We start from the raw sequence: 15,360 nt of genomic DNA on the forward strand, positions 1-15,360 counted from the left end.
TACAATAAATAATATTAAATTAAAGATTGATAATAATGCAGGTGAAAAACAGACAATAACTTTGTATAATGTTAAATGTTAATGTTCCCCCCCGGGTGGCATTGAAGAGTTGCATAGATTGGGGGAGGAACGATCTTCTCAGTCTGTCAGTGGAGCAGGACAGTGACAGCAGTCTGTTGCTGAAGCTGCTCCTCTGCCTGGAGATGATACTGTTTAGTGGATGCAGTGGATTCTCCATGATTGACAGGAGCCTGCTCAGCGCCCGCCGCTCTGCCACAGATGTTAAACTCCATGCCAACAATAGAGCCTGCCTTCCTCACCAGTTTGTCTAGGAGTGAGGCATCCCTCTTCTTTATGCTGCCTCCCCAGCACACCATCATGTAGAAGAGGGTGCTCGCCACAACCGTCTGATAGAACATCTGCAGCATCTTATTGCAGATGTTGAAGGACGCTAGCCTTCTAAGGAAGTATAGTCAGCTCTGTCCTCTCTTGCAGAGAGCATCAGTATTGGCAGTCCAGTCCAGTTTATCATCCAGCTGCACTCCCGGATATTTATAGGTCTGCACCCTCTGCACATAGTCACCTCTGATGATCATGGGGTCCATGAGGGGCCTGGGCCTCCTAAAATCCACCACCACCTCCTTGGTTTTGCTGGTGTTCAGGTGTAGCTGGTTTGAGTCACACCATTTAACAAAGTCCTTGATGAGGTTCCTATACTCCTCCTCCTGTCCACTCCTGATGCAGCCCACAATAGCAGTGTCGCCAGCGAACTTTTGCACAGTATATATATCAATATAGCTCCCTAGTTGGAATAAGTTCTTTTGTAATTGCGGCGTTTTAAGTAACCAAAAACTATATAGATATGATATTAAAAGGCGATATCCCTCCCATAGTGATAGAGCGGTAAAAATCACATAAGAGAAAATAACAGCTTTCTTTACTGACGATTTACGTGGCATTACAGAGGGGAAGCCTATAGCAAAGACAATACCAAGGTGGGATCTTGATCTATACAGTCTGCCATCTTTCGTTGCAGTGCTGGAAGGCTTTTCAGGATGGATGACAATATCACCCATCTGTCCGTCGACTTTGAAGTGTTTGGCTGCTGTCCAAGTCTTTATATACTATGTTTTCCATGTGTAGGCCCTTACTTAGGTTCCAAACAAGGAAAGGAGAGGATTCAATTTCATCTCTAACATACAGAAATAGTACAATGCCCATTTTCGTAGTTGTACCTTCTCTCTTCAAATGCTTACCTAAGCAGCCCTAAATGCTGAGAGCCCCTGTGTGCTAACTTTGGCCTGGCCTATACATGTAAGTGGATTTATAAAATAATTTTTGTGCAGAGCACAGTGACATTAAACTTACATTCTTATTACAAAGACATCCATGGAAAAGGTGTTATTATGTGTTGCACATACCTCATGTTCAATATCCATTCGTATGGCCAAAACATGCAAAATGTGTGCATTTTTTACTCAAATATTATTTACAGTTACATCCTGAAAAGGTTGTGTTCATAGTAAACAGGAAATATGTCATTCCCACAATGCTCTGCGTTTGACTTGAAAATCCACCTCTACCCTTCCTTCACTGCTTGAAAGTCCTTTCATTAATTCAAATGCGCAGCATTGTGGGAACGACAGCTTTCCTGTTTACTGCTTGCACAACTCTCAAAATTACTTCCATTTAACTACTGATGAAAAATCGGTGAATTGACAGAGCCGCAAATCCTAAATCTGCAAATGGCAAGAGCCACATTTAGCTGATCCATGAGTCACTTACTGATATGTAACAAGTCCTTAACAAAGGCCTGGCTTGTGTTACATGAATATTTGTGACGGATAGAGAATCTGTAATGAGCCATTAAAGCTCTCAAATTCTGAAGTGTGTTAGGGAGACCGTTTAAGGACACTGGTGATGGTGATTAAACAACAAAACCAGGGGTTGGTGCTATAATCTAATGCCTTCCCTCTTCCTCCCTCTGCAGAACGGAAGACTAACAGCCACTTCACTGCTGATGTCACTTCCAGTGTTTGCCCACCTGGACCTGACAGCCATTATAAATCGGGAACCTACCATTTCAGTTCAATTCTGTGTCGTCTATAAAAAGACTTATTTGTTTCCTAGTTGCACATTACATGAGGTTACAGTTGTTCCCCAAACCATTTCCTGTGTTCCGTCTCCTCTCTTACACATTTTATTTAGCATTCTTGATGCTTATATTCTCTCGATTCTCTCAGTCTGGAGTCTTGCATCTTGAAATCACTTCAAATGCGAACATTTTTTTATAACTAACAAGCAACACTAACATTCTGAAAGTACTCAAATACAAATGTTGTATTATTTTATTGACATAAGTGATAGATACACACTGGTGCTATAATACAGCATTATGGGAGTCACTGTTCATACACCAAATCTGAAGTCTTCAGAATGTGGGGCATATTTTAAAATTTTGCACTTTTGAAAAGTTTCTGGATGCTGCTACGGATCTCCTTGTTTCTGAAGCTGTATATCATGGGATTGAACATTGGTGGCACAATATTTGCTACAATTATCATGGTGTTGTATGATTCAGTAGACAGCTTCACTCCTACTGCAGTTAAGAGATGGGACAATACAAGTGGAATATTGAAGAGTCCCACCACCAGTAGATGGGTGGTGAGCGTATTCAGAGTCTTCTTTTTTCCATCACTAGATGAGATCTTCAGAGCAGCATAAGCAATCCGTGCATAGGAAAGTAAAATAAATACAAACGGACAAATGCCAAACACAAAAGAACCAACTGACAGAGTGAGAAAATATTTAGGATTTTCCTTGCAAGCTATTTTAACTAGTGAAGAATAATCGCAAAAACAATAATTTAGGATATTAGTAGTACAAAAAGACAATTCTGTGATGAAAATCAGCATAGCTAAAACAAAAGCAGCTGGAACCATATACAATAATATACCAGCAGCCAAGATGGTTCTTTTTGTCACCAGTGTAGAATATCGCAGTGGATGGACAACTGCCACATAGCGGTCACACGCCATGAAAGCCAACAGAAAGGCTTCTGCTCCCCCTAAATATAACACCAAAGCCATCTGAAGCAAGCAAGGCCCATAAGGAATAGCTGCCCAGTCTGAAAGAACGGCAATTAGTTTGGGAATAATATTTGTGCTGCCAACCAAGTCGATTATTGCTAAAGCTGCAATGCCAACATACATGGGCTTTTGCAACTGAGGATTCATTGCTATGACCAGAACTACCAGGACGTTCCCAAACAGTGTCACCAAGTAGACTACAGTGAGCATAACAATGGTGTAGCTTTTCTTCTGGGAGTCGATTGTACAAAGCAAGACGAACTCTGACACGGACATTGAGGTTTGGTTCATGCTCGGAGTGTAATTTCTCCTGAAAGAAACACAGAGATACAGTTCAGGTTCTGAGGCTACCTGCGGACAAGTTAACATCAGCCTTAAGTTTACCTATGCTGTACAGCGGTAGCCATCACGTCATACATGAAACTTCTAACAGTAGGAGCTAAACGTGTTAGCAGAGAGGAACACTCTTATGATAGCAAGGAAGATGAAAAATTTAAAACAGTATTTAGTTTATTATACAAAACACAAGGGCAATACAATCTCAGTCATCTTTAGATGAATTTACAAGTTGTATCATTTGTATGCTATGAATAGATTGAACTGTTTTCTTTATTTCAGCAAGTAAAGTTGGTTATTTGTTGACAACTACCGTATATACTCACGTCTTAAAACCCGAAAAATCGATCAATAAATCAGACCCCGACTTATACGCCTGTTCAAAAATGCTTCCTCCAATCTCGCATCAGTTTTTCAGGCACATCGAATTTTGTTGCAATATCGTGGTTACCAATTTCCTTCGCTAGTTCAATGACTTTTAATTTAAAACCAGCTTCATATTTTTTTCTGATCGAACGCTCCATCATAGATAAGGGATGCTCTTACGATAAAGGTGTATGAGGGTGTGAGATAGAAAAAACACAAATCAGTGCAAATATTGCTTTGGAATAGTTTGGGTATTACCGTGTGGTCACGTAGGCACAATAGAGAGAGAGAGACAGAGAGAGAGAGGTTAGGAGCACACGCTGATACAGCACATTGCCGCACCCACACACAAAATAAAGGCCGTGTGCTCCGGGGTTACTCTCTCAGGTGTGCGTTAGCATATCATAATCTCTTGGACCAATAGCGTGAGTTTTCTGCATTCGACTTATACGACCGACATTATAAAACACCAGACATTATACAGTAAAATCAAGTCCCGACATATCCGCAGTAGAACTTATCCGCGAGTATATACGGTAGTCTCTTGCCACAAACAAAGAAAGTGAAGTTTGTTTTGTGTGCACCTTTGCTGATTCATTAACCTTTTTCATAAACTGAACTTTATAACTCTTTATAGTTTTGGTACTCAAGCTTGAAGGCGAGATACAGATACTCCAGAAACAATATAAAAAAATTAGAAAACCAAAAATGAGAGCTAATTGCGGTATTATACAGATGTCAGCTGAATTAAGAAATTTCTGACAGTTGTCCTTAACAAATTATGTAAAACCACAAGGGTAACATTCCAATTTTGTGGTTTGCATTCACTTTTAAATTATATTAACTAACCACTTCACTTCAGATGTTTGATATCCAGTCTCTGCCCACATATTATAAAATGTATGAATGTATGAATGTTCAAGATTTTTTTGCGCATTGTAATCAGATTTAGCAAGAAACAAGAAAATGTCATTTCAGTTTAATCAAATGTTGGATGTCTATATACACATTTTAAGGATTGTATTACTGTAATCATACAAAAAGTGCTGATCTCCAGATGGATAATGACCCAAATCATACATCTAATGATACTCTAAGAACATTCTGACACTTGAATGTTCTGAGGTGGCCTGCTCTTAGTCATGATTTGAATCCAATCAATCATTTACGGAAAGAGCTGAAGGTTTGAATGTTTGTCACCTGCCCAAATGCTTTTAATTTTCATTTTAAATGTTATAAATGAAAAATGACCATTTTTCTTACAAATTAACGTATAAAGAGCGTTGGAGGTTTGAATGAAAAGACATTTTCCCTTTCAAGATAAACAAGAAGATCAGAATTTCTGTACCAGTACTACAGATTTGTAAGACCTGTTCTTCTACGAGGGTGTTTGGTATGCAGGCTTAATCATAGAGTGGTCTTTAGTCACTGAGCTGTCGTCACTTCGGACAATGGACTATGAACTCTTAGCATTTCAACCATTCATCAGTGAAGTCTAAATGTTGGTTTAATTTTACATGTAATACGAGGTGAGACACAAAAATAATTGGACTGGGCTTGGGGCTTTCCTGGAAAACCGTCATTAGGTCATCTGGACGTGAATTATAGAACTATATCCCACTCCTACATGCCCTCTCAAACCGCCGACCAGCTAGGTGTATCCTGTGACTAGCCCAGTCAGTATTTGCACAACAATCGCTACACGAGTTGCCGCAATAACATTCGGTGAAAAAATCGAACAGTGAATCAACATCAAATTTCTCACAAATTTTCTTTTTCCATAAAGCAGTTTTTGACTGACAAAAACATTCCTGTCCTCGATCATCCTCCCAATTCACCTGATTTAGCTCCCTGTGATTTTTACTTGTTCCCGAAAATTAAAAGTGACCTGAAGAGAACACATTTTTCTTCAATGGATGAAGTGAAGACAAAAATGGCAAGTCTGTTGAAGAACCTCAAGCAAGAAGACTTCCAGAATTGTTTCAATCAATGGAAGATACGTATGGAGAGGTGTAGAGATCGGGATGGGGGAGTATATGGAAGGTGAGAATGTTTAGAATGCTGTAATTCATCAATAAATATTTTTTTTACCAATCAGGTTATTTTTGTGTCTCACTTCGTATGTTTAATGCAATGTTTCACCATAATTATCACATTCAACGCTATATTTTATTTATCTGTACTAAGTTTATGTTGTATTCTTGTCATGGTCTGTTCATAAAACCTGCTGACAAACCAAATTTCCCTCTTATAACAATTAAACTGAAAGTAATTGAATCGATTCAAATTGAATTGAACAGAAACATGGGCCGTAAAAGGAGCACAGGAGAAGAAGTTAGATGTGGTAGAAATGAGAATGTTGAGATGGATGTGTGTAGTTACAAAAAAGGACAGAATAAGAAATGAAACAATCAGAGGTACGACAAAAAGGGATGATAAATCTAAGAAAGAACAGGAAAGCAGGTTGAAGTGGTATGGACATTGATGAGGAGAGAAGACAAATATATGGGCAGAAGAGCGATGGGAATGGGAGTCCAGGGGAAGAAAAAGTAAGGGAAGCCAAAGTGAAGGTGGAGGGATAAAGTAAAAGAAGATCGGAAGGATGGGAAATTTGACCAGGCACACGGACCTCACATAGAAATGGGAAAAGATGAAGATGGAGAAGAAGAAGAAGAAGAAGACATTCTTCCTGGAGAATGTCCTTTGGACAGGTGGAACTAAATGAGAGCATTTTGGCAAGTCACACTAGTTTTATGTTCACAGAAGACAAAAAGCATGACACATGGAAGTAGCCTATTATTGTTATGAGGTTGCTTTGCTGCCCTTGTCACCATGGTACCTTGAATCTGTGCTAGGCACACTGAAATCAGATTATCAAATTATTCTGGACTGAAACTAACAATTCTCAATGTCAAAAGTTCTGCCTCAGTTGCACGGTCATGGGTTCTCCAGGAATATAATGACACAAAACATACATCTAAGAACACCCAAGAATGACTGAGAAGAAAACACTTGAATGTTCTAAGATGGTCTGCTTTGAGTCCTGATCTGAATCCAACTGAAGATCCATGGAAACAACTGAAACTCATCTGGGAGAAGAGAAGTGGAACAGTTTGCTCAGGAAGATTGTGCTACATTGCTAATTAAGTGGTGCAGAAGTCTCATTCATATTATATATATACTAGTCATTTAGCCCATTACAATAACGGGCGCTAGAACAGTAGTGCATAAACATTAGTAGGAACAGTCTATATTAAATGGCAAGGGACTTTGACCTCATTCTTTTTGTTGGTCGTATTTTTCTTTCTTTCAGCCTTTCTTTTGTTGATATTTACAAAACCGTTCTTCATGGGCTGCCGCCATGTAATGTGTGTCTTTAATTTTCTGTGACAGTAATACAGTTTTGTACGTCCGCTGGCTTGTACGTCCGTAATATACCTTTAATTTTCTCTGGCGGTAATACAGGCGTGCGCGTCGGTAATATGCCTTTAATCTCCTCTGACAGTGATACTGGCTTGTATGTGGCTGTAATATGCGTCACTGTATTGTGTACCTTTAGTTTCCTCTCGCAGTAATACTGGTTTGTATTTCCGTTAAACGCCTCTAACTTTCTTTGACAATAATATCGCGCATCGCACCGTGCCCCGCGCATGCGCACTTCACCAGAAGCCCAGCGCATGCGCACTTCACCAGAAGACACACACACGGACACCTGGACGCACAAAGGGATTTTATTAAAGAGGATTGCAGTCATTGTTTCAGAGGGGTGTGTTGCAAAATATTAGACTGAGGGTCACAATAATTTTGTGTATGAGATATTCTTTTGTTTATTTATTAAAATAATGTCAAGTCTGATCAATGGAATATGGAATGGTGAAGGCCAGTTTCTTTTGCCAGTTTCAACTTAATTCATTGAAAATTGTGAATCACTCAACAGAAGGGAAGGTTACCAATACTTTTGGCTGTGTCCACAGTTCTAAAATAAGAGTGCTGGAGCTGTGCTGTGTGGAGTCTGTGCATAACCTTTTTATTTTTATTTGCTGTTCAATTATATATGAAGAATCATTTCCGACAGTGGTCTATCTCACATAGATTTTTTAGTTGAGTGGGAGTTGATTGATGATTTTCATGAATCGTCTTTTGCAACACACTATTGGTGGCAGACTTAATATATAAGCGAGATAAGGATCCACTTACTGTCACGTATTTATGTATATTTTTGTGGGGTGTTTTTTATTTGTTTAATTTGTTTTTTAGGAGTGTCTGGAAACCACCCTTTAAGAAAGATGGCTATGTTGTTTATTTATGTATATTTATCTGTGTGTGTGTTTTTTTTTTCTGTTGTTGCTTTTGTTCATTTTGAATCATAAATCAGAAAATATAACAACAAATAAGAATACTTACAATTCCACAGATAACAAAATGCATGGCTGCTGAATCCGTCCTCAGGCTAGAATATAAAGCCAGAACCCACCAGCAGAGGACCTGGCAGCTACAACATCAGGGTGGTCCCAACCTCTTATGGAACCACCCAAAAAGCATAAGTATGCAAACTTAAAGAGACAATACATAATTAACCAATGATAAATAAAATCAAAAGCAATAACAAAATTTGATGCAAAATGAACAAAAACAAGAAAGAAACACATAAATATGCACAAATACACAACAAGTAGGGCCCCCTAAAATATCTAATAGCCAATGAAAGTTACACACTAACTGCAGATTACTGTACGTTTCTTGGATTTATTAATATAAGATTAAACAAAGGCCCTTCTTTGAATACCCCTCTCCCCTTCCTTGTGGGAAAAGTGGACTGTTCCATCATCCCTAGACCTTGTGCAGAAGGCCGCCAGTGAGATCAGCCACAATGAATTTGCAAGAACTCAAGAAGCAACCACATAAACAAAGGGTGGAAACCTAAAAGCTACAAAATGAAATGTAGCTATCCCTCCAGGTCGGACAAACGGATGAAAAAAGGGGAAATGAAGAAATCAGTGGAGAAGCTTACCTCTTTCTTCCATGCTCCTCTTGAGTCTACCCCACAGTGTGGTAGCACAAGTTCTACATGTACAGCCCTTGCTGCCACCCCTCCTGCAGTCTCAGAGGCAGAGGAACATGAAAATGCTCACACTGAAATTATCGGTATCCCTCTCTGTAGCGACAGTGAAAAAACAGATGAAGATTAAGGTGAGCATCTTCCACTCCAACACGGCAACACTGACATTATGAATGATGAACTCACTGTCTGGACAAAGCAGCCATTAGATAAAGACCGTCGCTCAGGTGAAAAATAAAGTTTATCCTATAACACTCTGCGTTCCTCAGGATGTTGTCAGATTTGACTTGGTGGCACCTTGCTAACTTACCGCTCCATTTTACAATGGGACTGATTTGCTTTTTGTTGCTAAAGGTAAGGTAAACTAAATAGAAGATTTATAAAAACTGTTAGAATTCCGACTGAAAAGGATTCTGTTGTCAATCTACCATACTGATCAATGACTCAGCTTACAGGAAACAAATGAAAACATTTAAGTGTGCCGAGCAGAATATCAGGATAAGAAAATGAGCTCAGTTAATGTTTAATTCAGACATCAGTGAGCTGAGTCAATCATTATGTACAAATCTCTAGCCGATATGAGTTACGCGATAAAATATGACTAAAATAATGCAATAAATATTATACGGCTAATTTGCACTTTCACATAATGGGTCTTCTGGGATGAAAAAACAATAAATCTTATTTGTTACCTTCAGTGATATGCAGAATCCCCCTGTAGCTTCATGCTGTAGTGATAATTCATTTGAAATTTTGAACAATTACGATGTCATACGACGCATACAATATTTAATTAGACGTGTAAAACATGTTCGTTCGTTTTACCTCCTACAGTCCAGGTAACACTACAGAATAATTTAGAGACAAACTCTTCAAAATAATTTTGAATGAATTTTCATCTCAATTCATAGGGTAGGCATCTCTAATTGGGAAAGTGTGAAGTCCCCGTGTGTGATTTCTGCCTCGTCCTCTTTTATTTATGTCTTGTTCTCCTTTGAGGCTCCATCGCACTTTCAGCTGGAGGTGTCTTGGGATGTGGATAATGAGGCTGTGCACACATCAGCTTTATTAGTCTTTGGTGTGATGTCTCCTGCCACAATTGCTATTTCTAGATTAGTCTGGCAGTAGACCTCCAGGAATTGAATGGATTTTAGACTTGGAATGTTTTTAAGTTATTAACATACTGTGTTTATGTACTGCAGCCATTTGTTTTGATGTATGCTAAGTTAATAAAAGTGAGCGTACCTTGCAATGGACAGCCACTCCACCCTGTGTTTGGTATCTCTCATAGGATAGATGAGGGAGTTCTCTCTTTCATGGTTCACTCAAATGTAAGAGCTATGATGAGATCTGTTCGACTGAAATTAATGGAAGTCTACACACTTTCATTTTATCTGTGGTGCGGACATTACCAAAAAATATTTTGCAACAAATAAGCCAAATATATCTGTGCTGCAATAAACAAAATAATACAGTGTGACCAGAAGGGAGCATCACTGAGTCCCACATCTCAGACACAACATCACCCAACACAGTCCTGGGTTCAAATGAAGAATTTTTATTACACAAATATGAATCACCAAACGTGCAAAAACAACCAACCACAATGAATTACAATCACGTGTCTCTTCTTTCTCTCTTTCCACTCCTCCTTTTCACTTTTTGACATATTTTGAAAAACATCTCAGACACAGTATCACCCAAGGTGTCATAGTTTGTCCTAAGATAATGATCCAAAACACATGTCCGAATCAACCCCGCAATGGTTAACTGACCCCAAAATCAAAGTTCTGCCATTGCCATCTCAGTCCCCTGATCTGAACCCTATTGAAAACCTGTGGAGTGAGCTGAAGAGGAGAGGACCCATTTGGATTGAGTGAACTCTTTTCTTTGCCATGATGATGTCTGGCTAAGGAAATTCAGTTCTGTGTCTCCTCACATTCGTATCCCAGTTCATCAGGAACCTCCGCCACACTCCAATCAACTTAATAACGTCAAATTCAAATGGTAAACCTGCTTCGATTCCATTGGTTCACATTCATTTCCAAGGGTCCCAACAATTGTGGCACGTGTGTTTTTGTTAAAAATGTTTATTTCTTGATGAGGGCTTTGTTCTTTTTTGAATGAACTTATTTCAATTAAAAGTCAGATGTTTGTCATTTTTTCAGTGCAAGATGGCGGTTCTTCAGCAAACTGGGATTTTTTTTCTAATCCTAATAATAGTGGAGGGCACTGTATATCTTGCAGTCTGCTGCTGTAGAGACATTCAGCATTCCTGAAAGGACCGCTGCACCTCTCTGCCATCATAACCTAACTGCCAGGAATACCAGAATTCCCTACATTTAACTACGCACAACCTATAATGATGTCTAGTTTCCCTCTTGATCTACTTACATAAGCAACACTGCTATTTTTATTACCTGCAGGTCAATTTCGCTGCCGGCAAAAATGGAAAGGATTTTAGTTGTACTTTAGCATGAGAACAACTGTTCATGAAGGGGGTCGCACCGAGTGAGTATTGGTGCTTGATACTGTATTGTTTTTATTGTGGGTTCCAAAAACTCAGCGACACGTTGTTTGGAAAAGAGTAACTCTTTACTTGAACAGTCGTAGACATGTAGAACAACTTCTGCAAAACATCAACTCCTATCACCACTTCCTGTATGTAAATTAAGACATTACTATTAGCTGTTGAGCTCACAGATCAACATCAACTACAGTATCATTACATCTTGTGGAGATGACAGTGGACTTCAGGAGGAGCCCCCCAGTGCTGCCCCCTCTCACACTACTCAACAGCATTGTGTCTGCTGTGGAAAACTTTAGGTTTCTGGGATCCACAATTTCCCAGAACCTAAAGTGGGAACTAAACATAAACACAATTGTTAAAAAGGCCCAGCAGAGGTTGTACTTCCTGCACCAGCTCAGGTAGTTCAACCTGCCTCAGGAGCTGCTCATCCAATTTTACTCTGCAGTAATCCAGTCTGTTCTCTGTTCATCTATCACAGTCTGGTTTGGCTCAGCCACAAAACAGAACAGGAACAGACTTCAACGGACAGTCAGGATTGCAGAAAAAATCATTGGTGTTGATCTGCCCTCCATTCAAGACTTATACAGATCTTGAGTCAGGAAACGGGCAGAAAACATCATTGCAGACCCATCACACCCTGGTTACAACCTTTTTCAACTTCTTCCCTCTGGTAGGCACTACAGAGCACTGTACGCCAAAACTACCAGACATGTGAACAGTTTCTTTCCTCAGGCCATCACTCTCATGAACACTTAAGTCAATCTCACAGCATCAGAGACAATACTAGGTAAAACCGGAGTCCAATTCCTTGTATGTGTACATATACTTGGCCAATAAAGCTGATTCTGATTCTGATTACATCTTTCTTTCTTTATAAACTCAAAAGACTGTCATTTTTTAAAACATGGTATCGATATATTTTCAGTATTTTAAATTTCACTATTTCAAACTATGTATAATAGCCAACACCCAAGAATCTTCATATTTTCAAATTGTTTTAACATGACTCAATAAGTCTTTCAGGACATTTCCCGTGACGAGCAGATTTCCTGAGTTGTACTTCTTGTTGTTCCTGTAAATTTTCTTCAACCACAATCCCCTGCTCATTATTAGAATGTTCCTGCTGATTAAAAGTTGTTTTCTACAGAAGATGCTGTCAATTTCTCCTTATTACTCTACCTTCTTCTGTTTGTATATGGTAAGATCAGGGTTGCACTTGTTTTATTACAATCCCTTTTTGATAGATAGATAGATAGATAGATAGATAGATAGATAGATAGATAGATAGATAGATAGATAGATAGATAGATAGATAGATAGATAGATAGATAGATAGATAGATAGATAGATAGATAGATACTTTATTAATCCCAAGGGGAAATTCACATTCTCCAGCAGCAGCATACTGATACAATAAACAATATTAAATTAAAGAATGATAATAATGCAGGTGAAAAACAGACAATAACTATGTATAATGTTAAATGTTAACGTTTACCCCCCGGGTAGAATGGAAGAGTCGCATAGTTTGGGGGAGGAACGATCTCCTCAATCTGTCAGTGGAGCAGGACGGTGACAGCAGTTTGTCGCTGAAGCTGCTCTTCTGTTTGGAGATGATACTGTTTAGTGGATGTAGTGGATTCTCCATAATTGATAGGAGCCTGCTGAGCGCCCGTCGCTCTGCCACGGATGTCAAACTGTCCAGCTCCATGCCAACAATAGAGCCTGCCTTCCTCACCAGTTTGTCCAGGCGTGAGGCGTCTTTCTTCTTAATGCTGCCTCCCCAGCACACCACCACGTAGAAGAGGGCGCTCGCCACAACCGTCTGATAGAACATCTGCAGCATCTTATTGCAGATGTTGAAGGACACCAGCCTTCTAAGGAAGTATAGTCGGCTCTGTCCTCTCTTGCACAGAGCATCAGTATTGGCAGTCCAGTCTAATTTATCAACCAGCTGCACTCCCAGATATTTATAGTTCTGCATTTATAGTTCAATGTCCATGTGTTTGTGTTATCTTTTAATCTTACACTGTCTCCTTCACATAGCTCTGGCAACTGTTGTGTTCCTCTGTCAAAAGACATCTTTTGTTTAGTTTGTTGTTTATCTTTGAACTGTCTCATCTCCTCACCATCCCACGTGTTCAAGAGATCATCTTTTACGGGGAGATTGGAACGAATACGTCGACCCAGTAGGATATACAGTAAGCTGGTGAATAGCCACATTCTAGTGGTGAACTGGGATATGCTAAAAGAGCCTTATAAAAATCACATCCACTATCCTTTGCTTTGCATATCATCTTTTTAACAATTGGGAAATGAATTGACTAAACACACTTAAAAAAGGTTTGGGGCAGCCACCCATATAATATTCCTGGCTGCAAAAGGCTTTTAAATAGTACAGTGATCCCTCGCTATATCATGCTTCGCCTTTCGCGGCTTCACTCTATCGCGGATTTTATATGTAAGCATATTTAAATATATATCGCGGATTTTTTGCTGGTTCGCGGATTTCTGAGGACAATGGGTCTTTTAATTTCTGGTACATGCTTCCTCAGTTGGTTTGCCCAGTTGATTTCATACAAGGGATGCTATTGGCAGATGGCTGAGAAGCTACCCAACTTACTTTCTCTCTCTTTCTCTTGCGCTGACTTTCTCTGATCCTGACGTAGGGGGTGTGAGCAGGTGGGCTGTTCGCACACCTAGACGATACGGAATCTCGTCTAAAAATGCTGAAAGATTATCTTCACGTTGCTACCTTCTGTGTGCAGCTGCTTCCTGAAGCGACATGCTGCACGGTGCTTCGCATACTTAAAAGCTCAAAGGGCACGTATTGATTTTTGACTTTGTTTTTCTATCTCTCTCTCTCTCTCTCTCTCCCTGCTCCTGACGGAGGGGGTGTGAGCTGCCGCCTTCAACAGTTTTGTACCGGCGGTGCTTCGCATACTTAAAAGCCAAACAGCCCTATTGATTTGTTTGCTTCCTCTCTGTTTCCTTTGAAGAGGAAGATATGTTTGCATTCTTTTAATTGTGAGACAGAACTGTCATCTCTGTCTTGTCATGGAGCACAGTTTAAACTTTTGAAAAAGTAGACAAATGTTTGTTTGCAGTGTTTGAATAACGTTCCTGTCTCTCTACAACCTCCTGTGTTTCTGCGCAAATCTGTGACCCTAGCATGACAATATAAAAATAACCATATAAACATATGGCTTCTACTTCGCGGATTTTCTTATTTCGCGGGTGGCTCTGGAACGCAACCCCCGCGATGGAGGAGGGATTACTGTACAGAGATGTTCTCAGTATGGAGTCCAAAACAGAACTGATGAGGGTTTGCAAAGATGGTGGCTTTAAGGGATCAAACAGGAAGTGATGTAAGGGAACCGGAAGTGATGTTCTTCTGATGTCAGTTTGGGTGCCGAAAATGACGTTCTTCTGGGCGCTGGAACAGGAAGTGATATTCTTCTAGGCGCCGGAACCAGAACTGGTATTCTTCTGGGCGCCGTAACTGGAAGTGATGTCATCCACTCTGAATCAGACAGGTTTTCCCACAGCTGGTTTGCAGAGATAACAGGAGAAGGTTTAGTGCACCCCGTCAACCCCTGACCTGGCGTGGAATTACCTTTGCTTGGTCCATACAACGTCCTCCTGTTCGCACGTGTGTGACACAATGCCCATAGACTTTTCTACTAGACCATTGGATTGTGGAAAATGATGACTAGATGTATTATGAAAAAAATCCCAGCTCTCTGCAAAGACTTTAAAACTTGCATTTGAAAATTGTGGACCATTGTCTGTAAAAACTTCCTCTGGCACACCATGCCTCGAAAAAATGGATTTCATGCACACAATGACATTCTCTGCTGTTGCTTTACTCAATCCACATACTTCTGGATACAGGGAGTAATAATCAGTTATAATAAGATAATCCTTCTGGTCACAAGTGAAAGGGTCAGCACCTACCTTTTGATAAGGTCTCTGAAGTA

At 39.8% G+C, this 15,360-nt stretch overlaps 1 protein-coding gene and 1 long non-coding RNA gene across 3 annotated transcripts in view; both read right to left on the reverse strand.

Moving 5' to 3' along the window:
• The window catches only part of LOC127527399 (uncharacterized), a 31,192-nt gene that overhangs the window by 14,062 nt on the left and 1,770 nt on the right, over positions 1-15,360 (reverse strand). The gene's annotated exons all lie outside the window — the stretch shown is intronic.
• LOC127527367 (olfactory receptor 1-like) overlaps positions 2,382-15,360 on the reverse strand; it is a 30,779-nt gene continuing 17,800 nt past the window's right edge. The window contains exons 1-3 of one of the 2 annotated variants that reach the window (XM_051925938.1): positions 9,543-9,721; positions 8,803-8,946; positions 2,382-3,399 (exon numbers count right to left, since the gene is read on the reverse strand). In XM_051925938.1, the coding sequence (XP_051781898.1) occupies positions 2,451-3,380 (930 nt within the window). In that variant the 5' untranslated portion in view covers positions 3,381-3,399; positions 8,803-8,946; positions 9,543-9,721 and the 3' untranslated portion in view covers positions 2,382-2,450. Of the gene's footprint in view, positions 3,400-8,802; positions 8,947-9,542; positions 9,722-15,360 lie in introns of those variants that run through there. The other variant, XM_051925939.1, reaches the window with a different exon arrangement.

The sequence above is a fragment of the Erpetoichthys calabaricus genome, chromosome 4, assembly GCF_900747795.2.
Source record: "Erpetoichthys calabaricus chromosome 4, fErpCal1.3, whole genome shotgun sequence".
NCBI lineage: Eukaryota > Metazoa > Chordata > Cladistia > Polypteriformes > Polypteridae > Erpetoichthys > Erpetoichthys calabaricus.